This window comes from Salvia hispanica, chromosome 4 (assembly GCF_023119035.1).
Source record: "Salvia hispanica cultivar TCC Black 2014 chromosome 4, UniMelb_Shisp_WGS_1.0, whole genome shotgun sequence".
Taxonomy (NCBI): Eukaryota; Viridiplantae; Streptophyta; class Magnoliopsida; order Lamiales; family Lamiaceae; genus Salvia; species Salvia hispanica.
Window position 1 is genome coordinate 24,035,343 of NC_062968.1, and position 19,164 is coordinate 24,054,506.

The 19,164-nt window shown below is 37.5% G+C and overlaps 4 protein-coding genes and 2 pseudogenes across 6 annotated transcripts; 2 read left to right on the forward strand and 4 right to left on the reverse strand.

The window, feature by feature from the left end:
- The first annotated feature begins 3,049 nt into the window (after window positions 1–3,049).
- LOC125222432 (vacuolar iron transporter homolog 4-like) lies at window positions 3,050–4,038 on the forward strand. The gene has a single exon (XM_048125037.1). It carries the CDS (start codon window positions 3,120–3,122, stop codon window positions 3,723–3,725), a length of 606 nt encoding a protein of 201 aa, XP_047980994.1. The 5' UTR covers window positions 3,050–3,119; the 3' UTR covers window positions 3,726–4,038.
- Window positions 4,039–5,232: 1,194 nt separating this feature from the next.
- Window positions 5,233–6,982, forward strand: LOC125222433 (cytochrome b-c1 complex subunit 6-1, mitochondrial-like). Of its 3 annotated transcripts, none has more exons than XM_048125039.1 (5): window positions 5,233–5,293; window positions 5,599–5,643; window positions 5,736–5,814; window positions 6,609–6,698; window positions 6,767–6,982. In XM_048125039.1, coding segments are annotated over exons 2-5 (204 nt in total). In that variant the 5' UTR covers window positions 5,233–5,293; window positions 5,599–5,641; the 3' UTR covers window positions 6,800–6,982. The 3 variants fall into 3 exon arrangements, with proteins under 3 accessions (XP_047980996.1, XP_047980997.1, XP_047980995.1); XM_048125040.1 differs by lacking the exon at window positions 5,233–5,293 and adding an exon at window positions 5,419–5,437; XM_048125038.1 differs by lacking the exon at window positions 5,233–5,293 and having other exon boundaries at window positions 5,486–5,643.
- Window positions 6,983–7,166: 184 nt separating this feature from the next.
- On the reverse strand, window positions 7,167–8,374 carry LOC125220723 (annotated as a pseudogene).
- Window positions 8,375–9,225: 851 nt separating this feature from the next.
- Window positions 9,226–11,223, reverse strand: LOC125223889 (actin-11-like). The gene is made up of 5 exons (XM_048127200.1): window positions 11,115–11,223; window positions 10,904–10,972; window positions 10,473–10,836; window positions 9,599–10,170; window positions 9,226–9,528 (listed from the first exon to the last, which is right to left on the reverse strand). The coding sequence occupies exons 2-5, from the start codon at window positions 10,961–10,963 to the stop codon at window positions 9,463–9,465; spliced, it is 1,062 nt and encodes a 353-aa protein (XP_047983157.1). The 5' UTR covers window positions 10,964–10,972; window positions 11,115–11,223; the 3' UTR covers window positions 9,226–9,462.
- Window positions 11,224–11,660: 437 nt separating this feature from the next.
- Window positions 11,661–14,329, reverse strand: LOC125223890 (annotated as a pseudogene).
- Window positions 14,330–16,121: 1,792 nt separating this feature from the next.
- Window positions 16,122–18,317, reverse strand: LOC125223129 (actin-like). The gene is made up of 4 exons (XM_048126121.1): window positions 18,190–18,317; window positions 17,628–17,696; window positions 16,524–17,531; window positions 16,122–16,428 (listed from the first exon to the last, which is right to left on the reverse strand). The coding sequence occupies exons 2-4, from the start codon at window positions 17,685–17,687 to the stop codon at window positions 16,363–16,365; spliced, it is 1,134 nt and encodes a 377-aa protein (XP_047982078.1). The 5' UTR covers window positions 17,688–17,696; window positions 18,190–18,317; the 3' UTR covers window positions 16,122–16,362.
- Between the last annotated feature and the right edge of the window lie 847 nt (window positions 18,318–19,164).

Sequence of the window (19,164 nt, forward strand, 5' to 3'; positions counted from 1 at the left end):
TTAGTTTTTACTTGCCCAAATAATAATAAAAAAATACTAGTAGCACTTAGCGATTCTATAGTATGATAGCATCTCCATAAGATGGAGATTCTATGCGAATCTACCAATATCAATAGAATGGATACAATCATTATCGCTTTACTAATTTATATTCATATAATATTTTTAAAAATATTATTATAATATAATTAGCTTAATTTTAGAATTATGAATTTGTTTTATGCAAGAGCTTTAGTTATATTACTATTTATTCTAAAATTAATATAAAAAGGTGATATATGCTTATCTTAAGTTTTTTTTACTTTAAATATTTAAGAGTTTTGGAAATAAATTTAAATATTTATATATTTTAGGCATGAATTTGAATATTTATAAATAACTATCATGAGTATTTATTTGAATTACAATGAATAACCGGCGGTTACAAATCTTAAATAGGATAATAAGCCTTTAACAAATTTTGTAACCTCTATTGTCTTAATTTTATAATTACCTAAGTTGACAACATACGAAACTTAAGAATATCCATCTGGGGTGTGATAATATGACAATTGTTCACATGCTTAATGAGAAAGAAGCCAATTTTCTAGATCGATATCCTCTTCTTTGTAACAAAAAATTATAAATATTTACTACTATGCGTTGATTAAATTATTGTCTCAATTTTATATTAAAAGTTAATTAAAGTAAATTTTGCTAAATTTATAAAAATAGATAGTGGTGTGTGGAGCCATTTATTGTTCATTTTTATCTTATTTTTTTTCGTATCAAAATAAAGGTGGTCTAAATGGTCATAATTGGGAAATATAAATGGGAACCCAAATGCCCCACTAATGAATTCTAATTTTATGTTGGAAAAAGCTTAATGTAGTTTTAATATTTAAATATCGAATAAGGTGGGATTCGTGTGGAATGCACACTCCTTTCATATTTTATATTTGTTAAAAGTAATTAAATAATTTATTTTCTTCATTAGTGCTTTCCTCTTCATCAATCCATTCCAATCGTTATTGGCTCCTAAGAAAGTGGATAAGTTAGGTATGCATATTTCTACTTCTATATAGTACTATGTCGTAATTAGTTATGGAAAATAAATCGAAAATTATTTGACTCCCAAAAAAGCAAGAAAACCATGTACTTTCTATAGATTTGTTTGTTTTGCAATTCATTTTTTAATAAAAAAAATAACTGACCAATATTTTCTATGGACTATGTATAACTAACTATAACTAGATCATACTATAATTCCTAAGTAGATGGAACACACATGGTCAATTAGGTTTGTAGTTGTTTCTTAACTAACATGCTATTTCTAAAGTATTATGAACTTCTTCGTAATGGTGACCTTCGTTGTATACTCATTTCTGCAAATTTAATCATAAAAAATTGTGATTAATTTTTTTTAAGCCATTGCATGGTTAATAAGATATATTCGAAATAGAAAGACTTTCCAAAATTTGAGTTAATCTAAAATTATTATTATAAAATGGGTTATTCTTTGCTTGGTTGAAAATATCAACAACCGGATTTTTTTTTCTTTGCGGGATAATTGCAAATGAATTTAAATTTCTAATTTTTAAACTAATTATTAATGCGGTGTGGACTAGAATTTAACCGAACTTCATAATTTTTCCAATAATTTGAGAAACTATAAATGTATGCATGCTTTCCTCATGATGTCCATCAGAAATCAATTTCTGGTGCAACTGCCTCATAAAAATTGCATCACTAGTATGCTTCAATATCCACAATTCAAGGCTTTTTATAAGGAAAAAGTACTCCGTATATGGTTAGTTCTATTGTCATTTACGCAAGTAGATTGCTTTATTTCTTTATAAGTTTATAGTTATTTAGTATTCCCTCCGTTCCATAGTAATAGGGGCGTTTTTCCATTTCCGTCCGTTCCATAGTAATAGAGTCATTTCCCTTTTTAGTAAAAGTCAACACAATTTTTCTTAATCTCCGTACCGAAAAGTTTTGCCTCCATTACTATGGAACGGAGGGAGTACTAATTATAGTTAATATGGTGTATTAAAATTTAAAATTATAAACGGACTAATTAATCATAGTCTTAATTAAATATATATTGTGATCTTTCTTATTTATCATCTAGAATTAAGATAATTGATACATTGATTATATATAAGGATGTAATCGTTAGGATTGAAATATTGATTATATATAAGGACTTAGGGGTGCGTTATATTGCTAACTATTTAAGTTGCTAACTCTGCTAACTTATCAATGCAGCGTATTATAAATGTCAACACGGTGACATTAAAATGTCAACACATAATATCAACACATTATATTAAAGTTCAACAAAATCATGTGTTGACATTTTAATATCATCGTGTTGACATTTTTAACACATTGCATTGATGAGTTAACAACTTAAGAAAATTAGCAATTGATCACACCCCTATGTAATCGTTAGATTTCGTGTTCTAACATCTCTCAACTTATTCTTAATATACGCTACAATAAATTTACATAATTACTCATTATATTTGAAGATTTTTCAATAGATTACATTCCAACTAACTAACTTCATCTTCGTTTTATTTTACCACTTCATCCATCATTACTACGTACAGACGTACAGTAACAGTATGTATGAATTTCATCACAAATGCCATACTAAAAATAACTAAACAATGATACTACTAGTTTATCAATACGTACAATAAATTGATGCACGAAACTCCCTTCGTCCTTAGGTAGTAGTACAATACATTGTCCATATTTTGAGTATAGTAGATGACATCCCTTAACTCATGATTAATTGTAACACGTCCAGTAATAATTTTTCGACCGCCATGTCAAATACGATTTCATCAATTATTTCGTGACGCGAACAAATTCAAACCTCATGATTCATCTGACTGATTTTCAAAGTTGCGTAGCTAATCAGAATGGTCCAAAATACCATTAGATTTTGTCAATTTGGGACTTTGTAAGATGAAATATCTTATTCCATTAATTACAAAGGTGGAGATGACTAATCCCATGATCTCCTCATCTATAAATAACCATTTGTTGGAGGCGTGTGTCCACCACACTCTCCTTTGCTTACTCCATCACAACACAAAATTCAGTTAACTCCATTTTTTTGTTCCATGGCTTCTTCCAAGCTCCCCACCGCCCCGGCCCCGGCGCCCCTCGACGTCGAAAACCTCGAGGAATTCGACTACTCCACGCGCTCCCAGTGGCTCCGCGCGGCCGTCCTCGGCGCCAACGACGGCCTCGTCTCCACCGCCTCCCTCATGATGGGCGTCGGCGCCGTCAAGCAGGACGTCAAGGCGATGATTCTCACCGGCTTCGCCGGCCTCGTCGCCGGCGCCTGCTCCATGGCCATCGGCGAGTTCGTCTCCGTCTACTCCCAGCGCGACATCGAGCTAGCTCAGATGAAGCGCGACTCGGCCGGAGAGGAAAGCCGGGAGGGGCTGCCGAAGCCGATGCAGGCGGCGGCGGCCTCGGCGCTGGCGTTCTCCGTCGGGGCGATGGTGCCGCTGCTGGCGGCGAGCTTTGTGAGGGAGTATAGGGTGAGGGTGGGGGTCGTGGTGGCGGCGGTGACGGTGGCGCTGGTGGTGTTCGGGTGGCTCGGGGCTGTGCTGGGGAGGGCGCCGGTGGCGAGGTCGGCTGCGAGGGTTTTGGTCGGAGGGTGGCTGGCGATGGCGGTCACGTTTGGACTTACTAAGTTGATTGGATCGAAAGGGTTGTGATTTTTTTCGGACTGAAAAAAAATATTAGTGTGTTGATATGTTTTAAAAATTGGATCTGAGACGCTGGTTTGATCGGTTAAGACGTGAACTGGTGCGCTGATCAGTCTGATTTAATGATAAAAATTCAGGTCATTTTGGATCGGGAAAATCGGTCGGTTTGATCATGAACCATAGGCCGGTTGAACCAAAGGAATGTTACTAATGTATGTGATTAATTTTGTTTGCTTTTGGCTTTATGATTCATATGGAATCAAAGGAATTAGATTCTGATATGAGCATATAAATAAATATAAAAGAAAAATAAATTTATAAAGTAAAGTTTGTTCGTTTCATATTTTCGAGAGATAGTATTTTTTACAAACTAAAAAATTACATGACCAGCAAAACACGGCAAGCAACAAGTCCAAACAAACAAGAATTAAAGGAAACTTTCAACACCAGCAACAAAATAACAATCGAAATTACACTCATAAGATAATTAAGCTTGAAATTTTTTTGTCAAATAATAGTCTAAGAGTGTCTACAATGGCGGACGTCCTACCCGACGTCCGCCACTGTGAACGGGCGCCCGCGCCCGTCCCAAGTGCCCATCCCATGTCCTCGCCCCTCAGCCCCACGGGCGGGCGGACGTCCGCCACTGTGGCGACGGTAGGACGTCCCACTCGGACGTACGAGTTTTATTTTTGAATTTTTTTATTTATTTTTATTTTTTTAACTCTATAAATACGACTCGTGTCGAAATTTTAATTCCGTAAATTTTAGTTTCGTAAATTGAATAATTGTGAATTTAATTGCGGGAAGTCCTAGTGGGAAGTCCTAGTGCAGTGGAAAGGGCTAGTGATGTGGCAGTGAAATGGGAAGGGCTAGTGCTGACGTGGCAGGCAGTTTGTGTGGGAAGGGCTAGTGGAGGTCCTAGTGGGAAGTCCACCACTGGAGACACTCAAGAAAAAGCAACCGCAAAACTAACTAGTGCGATCCAACAACTAGAACACTTATGACAATCGTAGACAAACAAGCATGATATATAGTACATCAAACATACAGTGATCGTTAACGTGAAATCTTGTTATCTCATGAGTTTCCATATCATCACCAACTTCTAACATCCTTTCGGATTGTCAATCAACTCCCCTAGCCACTCTAGCTAGCTCATCACCTGTCCTAGGTTCGGGTTTTGTCCAAATAATTATTTTTAAGGTTTCATCTTAAAAGTTCTGAATTCCATACGATTTTACCATTTTCTCCTACACTATTTGAATTTTCTTGTATTTTAGAATAATTCCACGTTAACCAAATGATTTCTTCATTTTACTTACTGAAATTTCACGACATGTAAAAATATTTGTATAGAATTTCAGCTCTCTAATACAAACACAAAAATATAATTTGGATATGAAGTTTAAAGTGACTAGAAATCTACTTAATTGTAATGTTTCTACTTTTTCATTTAAAACTACAAGGTAGTGGTAAAGCTAAAGTGGCGTGAGCCATGGCGTAGACCAATTTTCCACGTAACAACACGAGAAGGAAACTCGGCTAGATTGCTACGACGAATCACCATTTAATTGGTAAGACATTTCTTCTCAAATTAATTAATCAGAAATTTAAGCAATTGCAAAAAATGGTAGTTCATATAATAAAGCTAAAACATCAAAAAAATAAACTATACACTTATTTCAAACATAATTTTTAAACACATAATTTATTGAAAGGTTGTTTGAATATAGAGTAATAAATTGACATACTCATGCAATTTTTAATTTTATTTATGATATTTTAAGGAATTAACGAAACCTATATAGAGAGATCTGTTTAACGAATTCCGAATCTCTGATTTCACTGTATAAGCCACATTAGTTTTTCGCAATTACAGGTTTCTCTGCTGAATTCGTTGTAAAATTATCAGTTGCTCATCAATGTAAGCATATATACGAACAGCGGAGATAATTTGATTTCAATTTTTCGGTTATGATTTTTGTTGATTTGATTGAATGCTGTTATGTGATGCAGGGAGGATGCTGTGGATCAGAAGAAGGCTCTTGAGGAATCCTGCAAATCTAGATGCACAAAGCCTTATGTTGAATACAAGGTGCTCGACGAAATGTTTTCAAGCTCTAATCTTTCCAGTTTGAATAATCTGTCTATCTATGATCTATCTAGCTTGAAATTTGGAGTCTGTTATTTGAATTATTTTGCAGCAATGAGTGATACTGATAGCTAATTATCTTTAAAATTTGTTTACAATGCCATATTATGCTTCTCTCTATGTCTCATCATCATTCCTGTGATTGAAAGGCCTGGCATTGTATCACGAAAACGTTCTATACATCGATTTCGATCAACCTTAAAATCAGATTGTATCTAATAGTGAATGTGTACATAAGGAGAGTGTGAGGAAGCTCAAGGATTAGTTGTTGATTAGTATCAGTAATTATGAGGAGCATTCAGTTATATCATCGTCCAAGAGGGAAGGGCGCGACCTCTGTAACGGTGGAGGTGAAATTGCAATTACGACATTTTAGTGATGTGCATAGTTCATTCTAAGCTGAGAAGAAAGAAAGCAAACTCTGCTAATTAGCTAACATTTTGTATGGCTAGATAACTCGTCTGCGTTCAGCTCTAAAAGCATCCTAATTCAATTAGGGAAAACTGTGTAATATTCTAAAGTGAACAACTAGCATTGACACTATATGTTTTCCTATTACTTGAAATAGATGCACAACTTTTTTGGTAGATTGACAAAATAGGTCAGTGTATCATGTACTCAGTGGAATGGCTGGAAGTTCATCTTTCGAACTTCTTTTGCTCTTAAAATTATGATTTTCCGTTCTGCCTTGTTTACTACGCAGACCAATACTGATGTTTTCTCTGTTGTGCTCGCAGCAATGTGTTAAGAGAGTTGATGGTGATGACTCTGGACAGAAGCACTGCACAGGGCAATACTTCGACTACTGGTCATGCGTAGACAAATGTGTAAGTTCTGTCAATTCTAATGTTTCGAATGCCAACTCTTTCCGTCTGATGGTATTTTCTGAATGTAGGTTGCACCGAAGCTCTTTCAGGAGCTGAAGTGAATGGTGGTGCTCTAGCGTCGCCCGTTTTTCTTGTGTAGGTAAACTCTCGGCTGCTGCCGTCTAGCTTATAATCTGAATGCCTGTTAACTGCTTTGTTGTTAACAGAACTTGGGCATTCCAGAATAAGTTTTGGTGCATTTGTTGAGTATTAAATTTAGAGTAATGAAATAATGATTGGATCAACCATCAGTTTCTTTGACCATAACATTGTCTTACTTTTGAAAACATAAATATAGATATAAGATAAATACTCTAAAAACATTCCAAAACCAGAACTAAGACCTTAGAGAAAAACTTCAGCACCCCACAACTGTAATCCAATTCACCCTGCATCCATGAAAAACTCAACGATACCTCGATCAACAGCTTAGGGGCACTTTGTGTGAACAATCTTAGCACCCGACTCCTCGTAATCTGCCTTTGTTATCCACATCTGCATGAATATCAAAACCACAAATCAAAATGTTTGGTAAAATCTAAGCAGTGATACAGGTTTAGATTAACTAAAGAGAGCACGAACACAAACCTCCTTAAAATTAATATCGGATGCTAGGCTGGATCCTCCTATCCAGGCGCTGTACTTCCTCTCAGGGGGCGCGACCACCTTAATCTTCATGCTGCTCGGAGCAAGGGCCGTTATCTCCTTGCTCATCCTATCCGCAAGACCAGGGAACATGGTTGATCCGCCACTGAGAACGATGTTTCCATAGAGATCCTTCCTGATATTCTCATTACATTTCATGATGGAGTTGTAGGTCATTTCGTGGATTCCATCATCTTCCATTCCAACCACTGATGGCTGGAACAGCGCCTCCGGGCAGTATAACCTCTCAGCACCAATCGTGATGACCTGACCATCGGGAAGCTCATAAATCTTCTCCACTGATGCTTCAGTTTCCTCCTCGAAATCAAGTGTAACGTACGCAAGCTCCTCCTTCACATCGCGGGCGGTTGTGGTGGACATGTCGTGTCCGCTCTCGGTCAGGATCCTCATGAGATAGTCACTGAGCTCACGGCCAGCGAGTTCCAACCTCAATATGGCATGGGGAAGAGCAAAGCCGTCGTATATAGGAACCGCGTGGGTCACACCATCACCACAGTCAAGCACAATACCTGTTCAAGAGAGGTTAAATTTACAGTAACTGATACAAAAGACGGCCTGTTATATACCTTTGGTGCGACCAGTAGCATAAAGTGCGAGGACAGCCTGGCTAGCAACGTACATGGCCGGGACGTGGAAGGTCTCAAACATGATCTCAGTCATTTTCTCTTTATTAGGCTTCGGGTTAAGAGGTGCCTCGGTGATCAGAACAGGGTGCTCGTCAGGAGCAACACAAAGCTTGTCGAACGTGCTGCGCCAGATCGTAGTTATGTCTTCCCAGTTGCTCACTAAACCGAACACTTCCGGGCTTCTTCACCAGCAAAGCCAGCCTGATATATAAACAACAATCAAGCAAAGCTAATATCATTGCTAAACCCAATTTATGCAAAAAAAAAAATGCTCACCTTCACCATACTGGTACCGTTGTCAATAACAACAGGTCGAGTATCATCTCCTTCCGCCATCTCAGTTTACTGTAAAACGAAGGGCACGAATGAGCGTATTATTCAAACAGAGTTAATCGACTCGTATTCCTTTTCAAGAAGTTAAATGTGTCATTTCCACCTTTTGCCAAAAATCAATTTGAAGAGAATAGATGGAACACAATTAAGTGAAACATAAACGATCAATTGGAGTGGTAATGCATGAGGCCAAAGGTCTTGGAGTCAAGTCCATCATGGTACAGCCTTTAAATTTATTTTCATTTGCCCTTTAAGAACGAAACGATCAAGTGGAAGCTACTCAGCTAGTATTATAGATTTGGGTCTCGTAACTCACCTACGATCTGGTTCGAGAAACGAAAGTTTGAATGCGCGACTGAGAAGACTGATAGCAAAGAAATTAGCGTTGGAGCTATTTAATAACCCTACATGAAGAAGGAACACCAAGAATATGACGAATTTTATTAGTATCATATTCTTTTGAGCTGAATTCTTACTTTTGAATGCAATATTTTTTCTTCATATGTTTGTCACGTTTGAATGCAATATTTTTTCATGTATGTTTGTTACCTACTTACCAGGTTAGGTTGCAGCAATTTCTTCTATGTGTGACCCTTTTGTCCCAATTCAATTTTTTTATCAGTCTTCTCTCTCATTTTTGGCATCTACGGATCACTCATCAATCAATTATAGTATAATGTTGTTGTAGATTAATAACTTATGCATAAGTTAGAAAATTATCAACCAAGATTAATACTTTAGCCATTCACATTACATAACCGATAAAAATGTAAGACCTGTGAATATTTCAATAATGAGGTTGCATGAGATATTGAAACCTCTTGTTGTCCCTCCACTTTTACAAGCCCTTTAGAGAAATTAAATTTCATAAATCTTGTAACATTAGGAGACTTTGGAAGCCCTTTATTTTTTTGGTAATTACATATTCATCAGCGATTATTAGGTATCTCATAAATGTGACCACTGGCCAAGCCTAAGGATTTAAGGTTGCTCCAAATCCAAAGGAAAATGCACAAACAAAAAAATTAAAGAAATTAACATTCCATTCGTATCTTCGTTCTATTCTTACCATTCCAAACCAGAACTTATAAAAGCCTTAATTAGTAGCACTTCTTGTGAACAATCTTAGCACCCAACTCCTCGTATTCTGCCTTTGTTATCCACATCTACATGAATATCAAAACCACAGATGAGTGTTATACTAGTAGAAACTAAAGGGAGCATGACGAAACGAACCTCAGGCCGTGGAGTAGATGCTAGGATGGATCCTCCCTTCCAGACGCTATACATCCTCTCAGGGGGCGCGACCACCTTGATCTCCATGCTGCTCGGAGCAAGAGCCTTCATCTCCTTGCTCATCCTGTCCGCGAAGCCAGGGAACATGGTTGATCCGCCGCTAAGAAGGATGTGTCCATAGAGATCCTTCCTGATATCTATGTCACATTTCATGATGGAGTCGTAGGTCATTTCGTGGATTCCAACAACATCTTCCTTTCCAATCAACGCAGGCTGGAACAGCGCCTCCGGGCACCCGAACCTCTCAGCACCAATCATCACCACCTCACCATCCGGAAGCTCATAACTCTTCTCAACTGGTGCTTTTGTTTCCTCCTCGAAATCAAGTGCAATGTACGCGAGCTTCTCCTTCACATCGCGCACAATTTCTGGCGCAGCGGATGTGTGGCTCGTGAGATAGTCATCGAGATCACGACCACCGAGATTCAGCCTCAATATAGCTTGGGGAAGCGCATAATCGTCGTATATAGGAACCGCGTGGCTCACACCTTCACCACAGTCTAGCACCATACCTGTTCTATTCAACCAAGGGCGGAGCCAGGAATTAAACTTAAGAGGGGCAAAAATATACATAAGCAAATAATTTATAGAATTGAGAAGGGGGCATTTATGAAGAAACTCAAATAAATATTCAAATTTGAAGAAACTACAAGTCTATGTAGATCCGCAACAGAGCTTCTTCACTAAATTAATTGATCTAGTAATTGAGTTTCATGGAATTATATAGTGTGTGAAGTGCATGAAATTGAAATTCCATTTATCTAGAATTTTTTGCGGTACCAAACATTAGAACGAAAGACGGCCTGTTGCATACCTGTGGTGCGACCAGTAGCATGAAGTGCGAGGACGGCCTGTTTAGCAACGTACAAGGCCGGGACGTTGAAGGTCTCGAACATGATTTGAGTCATTTTCTCTCTATTAGCCATAGAATTAAAAGGTGCCTCGGTAAGCAGAACAGGGTGTTCGTCAGGAGCAGCACGAAGCTCGTTGTGGAACGTGTGGTGCCAGATCTTCTCCATGTCGTCCCAGTCGCGCACTATGCCACGCTGGATGGGGTAATTCAACGTGACAAGACCTCGTTTCGACTCAGCTTCATCCCCTACATAAACATCCTCCCCGTCCCGCCCTACAATGCTCGGGAACACTGCCCTCGGCGCTTCTTCACCACCAAAGCCGGCCTAATGAGGCAAATATATTTATTGGTAAAGCCAATTTATGCAAATCAATAAGCAAACAATTTCTCACCTTCACACTTCTGGAACCATTGTCAATCACCACGGCTCGAATAGCCTCTCCTTCCACCATCTCGATTTACTGTAAAACAAAACAGAGTTAATCGATTCATATTCCTTTTCGAGAGTCATTTCCACTCGTTCAATTTTTTTAAATTTATATTCATTTGCCCATAAAAAGAAAAGAAACGATCGGTATTATAAATTTCGGTCTCGTAACTCACCTGCGATCTGCTTAGAAAAATGACTGACAAGAAGAAGGATCACCCGGAATTTGACGAATTTTATTCCTAGTATTTCATATGTTTGTTACGTTTGAATACGATATTTTTGCATATGGTAACAAGTGTATACTATTATTCATATGACTAAAAAGACATCAAGTTTGGTCTGATTTGTTCAATTATTTTAAAAATTAATAGTAAAAGGTTATGATCACCTACATGTAATATGTTGATTTAAATTTTTTTAGTGTTTCAGTTAACATTTGTTGAGTACATTAAGTTAATTAAATTTAGATAAAGATTGGATCAACCATCAGTTTCTTTGACCATAACATTGTCTTACTCTTGAATCTTCATGAAATATCATTGGATTTTACATGCATGACTCAGTACTCTGACATATATATGGATATAAGATTAATACATTCTAATTAAACATTACAAACCACCTTAGAGAAAATCTTCACAACCTCAACACTGCAATCCAATTCACCCTGCACCCAAATAGTCCGACAAGAAAAACTCAACGATAGCTCGACCAACGTCTTAAAAGCACTTCCTGTTAACAATCGAGGGACCACATTCATCGTAATCTGCCTTGCTTATCCACATCTACACGAATATCAAAACCACAAATCAGAATGTTTGGTAAAATCTAAATAGTGATATAAGTTAACTAAAGAGGGCACCACACCGACACGGACCTGTTGGAAAGTACTGAGGGATGCTAGGATCGATCCGCCTATCCAGGCGCTATACTTCCTCTCAGGGGGCTCGACCACCTTAATGTTCATGCTTTTGGGAGCAAGAGCAGCTATCTCCTTGCTCATCCTATCCGCGAGGCCAGGGAACATGGTTGATCCGCCACTGAGAAACGATGTTTTCGTAGAGATCCTTCCTGATATCTATGTCACACTTCATGATGGAGATGTAGATCATTTCATGGAGATGTTTTCGTAGAGATCCAACCTCGATATAGCATGGGGAAGCGCGTAGCCTTTGTATATAGGAACCGTGTGGCTCACGCCATCACCAGGGTCGACCACGACACCCGTGGTGCGACCACTGGCATAAAGTGCGAGGACGGGCTGCAGAATGTATGCTGCCAAACCGCCTCCATGTTGTCCCAGTCGCCTACTATACCGTGCTCGATGGGGTTCTTCAACGTGAGAATACCTCGACTCGACTGAGCTTCATCCCCTACAAAAACATCCTCGTGACCACCCTTCCATACCTTCACCCCTGTGGGCCAGGGTCGGCCTACAATGCTCGGGAAAGCTGCCCTCGGAGAATCATCACCAGCAAAGCCAGCCTGCGTAGCACGATAAATAAACAACAAAATGACACTCAAGCAAAGCTAATACTCAATTCGTTCCTTGTTAACAGACTCATTTTTCCATTTCACGAAATTCCAACATAATTGAGTTATTCCTATTTTAGACAAAAAAATAGTATTCTCTCCTATTTTATTTTCCGTGTGTACGGAAAAGAAGTGACTCAGTTAATTGCTCACCACCATTCCGTTAATAATCTCGTTTGAATGCAATAATATACTCTTTTCATTTGTTTGTTAAGGAATTTTATTACTACCATTACCATATTCTTACAAGCTGAATATGCTCGTTTGAATGCAATACTATGTTGTCATTGTTGTGTGACCCTTTTAAAATAATTAAATCTAAACGAGGTCAGTTTCACGAGATAATTTTAAATCACTTCGCCAAGACCATGAAATTTACTTAGCTATTCATATAGGTGAACTTGCCATATTACTGGAAAAAAAAGAGTATCAACTGCAAAGAAATTAAATTTCATAAATCAAAACATAAAACATTAGAAGACTTTGGAGGTTCAAAATGTTAAACGGGGCACACTACTCTGGCCTAGAGTTGTCAAACGTCTGACCAGGCCCACCGGTGAAGTGGATTGGGCCGACTTCTTTGTATAAATTCAGACAAGCCCGCCAACAGTGAGCTGGGTTGCATAAAAAAATTATTAATCATACATTTTTTTTAAAATAAAAATTGCATAATATTGAATTTTATACTCTCAACATCTCAGATTCTCAATTAAAATGTTATCTTTCCTTTTCCTTTTTAGTCTGTCTTTCCATTTTAGTTTCTCTCATATAATACCAAAAATATCCCTCTTTTTATCATCTATTAGTCCTTTCACTCTATTTTGCCATTACTTAACTACTACACCTAAATTCTCATGCCATTATAAAAGTATAGCCATGTTTAATGGAACAGAGGGGGTGTTAGATATTACAAAAGGAACTCGACATGTAGTTTTTTTTTTCCGTCCGTATCAGAATTTGAAGTTGTCGTCTTCGTTTTCGTTGTTAGTGCAATATGTAATGACGTGAGTACTAAACAGTGTCCATTGTTATGACTAAAATATTGGGCATAAAAAGGAGCCATCAAAAGAAAAAGATGAAACACCAATTGCAACAAATCCATTCCAAACATGAACTAAGACCTTCAAGCCAAAATATTACTCCCTCCGTCCCACATAATTTGACCCAGTATTCCATTTTGGGTCGTCCCACATAATTTGTCCCATTTCGCTTTTACCATTTTTGGTAGTGCGACCACTGGCATAAAGCGAGAGGACGGCCTGGACGGCGACGTACGTGGCCGGGACCAGATCTTCTCCATGTCGTCCCAGTCGCTCACTATACCGTGCTCGATGGGGTACTTCAACGTGAGAATGCCTCGTCTCGACTGAGCTTCGTCCCCTACATAAGCATCCTTTTGGCCCGTCCCGACCATCACTCCTGTGTGCCGGGGCCGGCCTACTATGCTCGGGAAAACTGCCCTCGGAGCATCATCACCAGCAACGCCAGCCTGCGTAGCACAATAAATAAACAACAATCAAGTTTAGCTATGCAAATTAATAAAGCTAATAATTATGGCGCGAAATTCTAATTTGGGAGAGATCTACCGTTGAGCTTCCCAATTTGGAACGCTCTTTTTTGTAAATTCAAGTTTGTGAAAGACGCATGAACTCATGCGTTTCATTAAAGTGGAATACGCATGAGTTTCATTGTCTCTCACAAATTTGGATTTTAAAAAAAATAGCTTCCCGAATTGGGAAGCTCGGTGACAAAATGCTCCCAAAGTAGAATTTCGCCAATAATTGGTTACCTTGACCATTCCGCTGCCGTTGTCAACAACAAGGGGTGGTTCACTAATATACACTACTTCCGACATCTCAAATTACCGTAAAACGAAGGGCATTCATCAGCGTATTTATTTTTTCTCATACTTTATTTTCTCCACTTAACTCATTAAACAATTTTCTCTTAAATCACGTGTAGAAAAGAAATTGTCTCGATTAAATGGGAACGGAGGGAGTAATAAGTTATCTTAAGTTGTCTTTGGAAAAACTCAATCTCTTTTTCTTAGCTAGTTACTTTCAAGTTTCAAGCATAAATACAAAGACTTAAAAGCAATACGCTGCGAAGACAGTAGATCGAACACAATTAAGTGAAACATAAACTATCAAGTGGAAGCTAGTATTATAGATTTCATATGTTTGTTACGTTTGAATGCAGTATTATTGTTCATATGTTTGTTACGTTTGGATGCAATATTTTTACATATGTTTGTTTTCATTGTTTTGCCTCCAATTCAATTTTATTTTATTTTTTTTGGCTTCTACTCCGAGCAATCATAATGTTGTTGTAGATTTATAATTTCTGCATAAGTTAGAAAAATTATCAAGGTAGATTCACCTGAAATAACACCTTCAAATTAGCTAGCCATTCACATTTGCATCACCGATTAATTAATGCAAATGGAATGGGAAATGGCAACAATGAGCATTTTAATTTGTCTCGTAATTTATTTTTTAAGAATTAATTGCAAAACTATAACTTTAGAATTTTTCTTAATAAATATAAGTTTTTTTTATTGGAATATGGTTAGTGATAGTAGACACTCATAGTAAACACTTAAGTTGTCAAAAGTGTTAGGCCCAATCCAAGCTAGTCGATGTGTTAATTCTCATCAATTTTGCGAACCGAGTCCGGTCCGAAATCATTTTTGTGAAAAAAATACTGTGGGTGGAGTTGGAGATGGAGATGTTGGTCTGGCTAGAATTTTGGGCCGAATTGACTCCTTCCCCTTGGGCCGACTGGCCGTAGTCGAAATAAGACTGAATCAGTCCACTTTTGACAACCCTGGTAAACACAAGGTGTTTTTTCTTACTTGGGTTGGAATCGATTTCAAAAATGAGTTGTGCTTTATCAATCTAAAGATGATTTGCTAATAAACCAGTTACAATTGAAATTTTGGCAAGACCTTTGCATCTTAGTAGTAATAAATAAAATCAATAGTGGTTCTAAGTTATACCTAAATGTGTTCAACGTTGAAGATAACAAATACATACGGAGTAGTAGTATTTAATTTTCAGTCTTTGGTTGTTAACTTTCCAAGTCCATTTCATTATAAATTTATTCATCTTTTAAACTACGTTATGTTACTCAAGCTTGGCCACCTACCACCTACAAAATTAATGAATTACTTTCAAGCTAAGATTTTGGAAAAATATTATTGTGCATATCACAATTCTGACTTTGCATTGAATATTCAAGTCTGATAGCTTGATAGCAATATTAAATTATTATTACTGCTTGGCTCGTAAATTCCATTAATCACCCACCACCTCAAATCCCACGATAGTTCTAACTCTGCCTCAATCCTTCTCGTTTTATATAATTTTGATTGAAGAACAATATTTCAATAACAAATCTAAGGTTAATAATTTATTAATTTAGATTCTTCAGGGACACAATAGGTGCAATTATTTTACAAATTTACAAATTCTATAATTTCTAATCTGACATACATGTTATTTTTCCGTGAATCAGAATTTAAATTTGTCATCTTCGTTTTCGTTTTCATTGCAATAATAAGTATTGTAGTGAGTACTAAACACTATAAAGTTGGTTAAAAAAAACACTCCACTGAATTTGAAATAAAGAAAAAGATGAAACACCAATTGCAACAAACCCATTCCATTCCAATCCAAAGATGATAGTAACAGATAAAAAGATGTAAAATGTTCAGTGCAAGCCAAAATATTACTACAAGGACTTCCACTGCTATATAGTAGTAGATAAGATAAATTACACTGTAAACATTCCAAACCAGAACTAAGACCTTAGAGAAAAACTTCACAGCCTCAAAACTGCAAACCAAATAGTCGACACGAAAATCTGAACGATACCTCGATCAACGTCTTAGAAGCACTTCCTGTGAACAATCGCAGGACCCGACTCATCATACTCTGCCTTGGCTATCCACATCTACACGAATATCAAAACCGAAAAATCAGAAATGTTTGGTAAAATCTAAGCAGTGATAATAGGTTTCGGTTAACTAAAGAGAGCACGAAACGAACCTGCTGGAAAGTACTGAGGGATGTTAGAATCGATCCGCCTATCCAGACGCTATACTTCCTCTCAGGGGGCGCGACCACCTTAATCTTCATGCTGCTCGGAGCAAGGGCCGTTATCTCCTTGCCCATCCTATCCGCGATGCCAGGGAACATGGTTGATCCGCCACTGAGAACGATGTTCGCATAGAGATCCTTCCTGATATCCACGTCACACTTCATGATGGAGTTGTAGGTCGTCTCGTGGATCCCGGCAGCTTCCATTCCAACCAGTGATGGCTGGAACAGCACCTCCGGGCAGCGGAACCTCTCAGCACCAATCGTGATGACCTGTCCATCCGGAAGCTCGTAGCTCTTCTCCAAGGAAGAGCTACTCTTCGATTCCTCTGTTTCCTCCTCGAAATCTAGTGCAACGTACGCAAGCTTCTCCTTCACATCACGGACGATTTCTCGCTCCGCGGATGTGGTGAACATGTAGCCTCTCTCGGTTAGGATCTTCATGAGATGGTCAGTGAGATCGCGGCCAGCAAGATCCAACCGCAGTATAGCGTGGGGAAGCGCGTAGCCTTCGTATACAGGAACCGTGTGGCTCACGCCATCACCAGAGTCGAGCACGATACCTGTGGTGCGACCACTGGCATAAAGTGAGAGGACGGCCTGGATAGCGACGTACATGGCCGGGGTATTGAAGGTCTCGAACATGATTTGAGTCATTTTCTCCCTATTCGCCTTCGGGTTGAGAGGTGCCTCGGTGAGCATAACAGGGTGCTCTTCAGGAGCAACACGAAGCTCGTTGTAGAACGTGTGGTGCCAGATCTTCTCCATGTCGTCCCAGTTGCTCACTATACCGTGCTCAATAGGGTACTTCAACGTGAGAATACCTCGTTTCGCCTGAGCCTCATCCCCTACATAAGCATCCTTTTGGCCCATCCCGATCATCACTCCTGTGCCCCGGGGTCGGCCTACTATGCTCGGGAACACTGCCCTCGGACCATCTTCACCAGCAAAGCCGGCCTGATAAATAAACAACAAAAAGGACACTCATCAAGCAAAGCTAAAATCATTGCTAAACCCAATTTATGCAAATCAATAAAGCAAACAATTGCTCACCTTCACCATTCCGGTGCCATTGTCAACAACAAGGGGTTGAACATCCTCTCCATCCGCCATCTCAACTTACTGTAAAACAGAGGGCGTGAATGAGCCTATCTATTCAAACGAGTTAATCGATTCGTATTCCTTTCCCCGACCTCCCAAGTTAAATGAGTCATTTCCACTTTTTGCCAAAAATCAAATCATTGGAGATGGAGAAGAACGATAAAATAGCAGTCATGATGCGGCAAATTTCTCATATATCAAATTAAAAATCACATAAAACTAACGATCTTCTTAATAATATTAACAAACATGTAAACTGCAAAAATTATGTTAACAAAGAAACAGCAAAAGTTGTTTCCGTTACTTAATCCACGTCTTAAAACAACAGACACCGATTACTTTTTCATCACTGCAGATCAGAAATTTGACGAGATTCTGCGATGAACACTCCAAATTAAGCGAGTAAATTCATAAATATAGAGCGAAATTAACACAAAAGCAATACGCAGCCAAGACAACACAAATCAAAACGATCAACTGAAAGTTATTGATAGATTTCGGTCTCGTAACTCACCTACGATTTGCTTCGAGAATCGAAAGTTTGAATGCTTAAAGCAGAGAAAATTAGCGAGCTGAATATTTAAAGAGGGAGAGAATGAATGTTGCTTTTATACACGAGTTCGAGAGCTGTTGCAATATGAAATGAAAATGGCAACAATTAGACTATAAATTATGGAAATATATTTAATTTTTTCAAAACAATATTACATTAAATTATAGAAACCATGACATATTTATTGCTAATATTATATACACTAATACACATAATATTTTTATATATATTCACATAATCTTCAAATAAATAATATAAAAATAATCATTTATGGGAGTCATTTCAAATTTGATAGGATTTCTTTTCTATTTTTCTTGATTACCATAATTAAATTATTAATTGTGGAAATTGTAAATTGAATATATAAATGATTATAGATTATATTAAAATATAATTGTAGTAATAATAATAATAGTTTGAAAGTTAATTTTTTTTTTATTTATGTAGATTATTAGTATATATCAAGAAAAAAGTTAAGCAATCCAATCAAATTTTAAATGTCTAGCGTAATATGATTATTTTTTCTACTATTCGTTTGAAGATTATAAGTGTGTATATTTATGTAAATATTATATGTATATGATTACCAATAAATTTGGCATAATTTTCATAATTTAATCATGTAATACTTTTTTTTTGGCAAAAAAAATGGAATTATATTCTTTATTTTGTTTTTGCTCCTATTTATTTTCTACTACTAGTATATAGCATAAAATCTTACAACAAACAAAAAAATGTGTTGTTTGGAATAGTAAGATTCAATTTAAAGACTTTTTCGTTCCTTCTCTTGTGTAGAAAGCTTTTATATTAAAATATAATTAAATCTCTCAATTACTCGAGAAAATTACTCTAGCCCGAACTTGAAAAATTGAAATAGTTAGATTTATTGCACCGCCCAAATTAAATCAGCATTCCATTTTAGAAATTACTCTTTGT

Bases quoted from the DNA above. Each gene is read 5' to 3' on its own strand.
- LOC125222433 (XM_048125039.1), top strand. The intron at 5,815-6,608 runs GTGCTCGACGAA...TTGTGCTCGCAG, and splicing joins AGCCTTATGTTGAATACAAG to CAATGTGTTAAGAGAGTTGA. The intron at 6,699-6,766 runs GTAAGTTCTGTC...TTCTGAATGTAG, and splicing joins GGTCATGCGTAGACAAATGT to GTTGCACCGAAGCTCTTTCA.
- LOC125223129 (XM_048126121.1), bottom strand. From the start codon at position 17,687: ATGGCGGATGGAGAGGATGTTCAACCCCTTGTTGTTGACAATGGCACC. The intron at 17,532-17,627 runs GTGAGCAATTGT...TTTATTTATCAG, and splicing joins ATGGCACCGGAATGGTGAAG to GCCGGCTTTGCTGGTGAAGA. The intron at 16,429-16,523 runs GTTCGTTTCGTG...ATATTCGTGTAG, and splicing joins CCCTCAGTACTTTCCAGCAG to ATGTGGATAGCCAAGGCAGA.
- LOC125222432 (XM_048125037.1), top strand. From the start codon at position 3,120: ATGGCTTCTTCCAAGCTCCCCACCGCCCCGGCCCCGGCGCCCCTCGAC.
- LOC125223889 (XM_048127200.1), bottom strand. From the start codon at position 10,963: ATGGTGGAAGGAGAGGCTATTCGAGCCGTGGTGATTGACAATGGTTCC. The intron at 10,171-10,472 runs GTATGCAACAGG...TGAATAGAACAG, and splicing joins TGCTACTGGTCGCACCACAG to GTATGGTGCTAGACTGTGGT. The intron at 9,529-9,598 runs GTTCGTTTCGTC...ATATTCATGTAG, and splicing joins CATCTACTCCACGGCCTGAG to ATGTGGATAACAAAGGCAGA.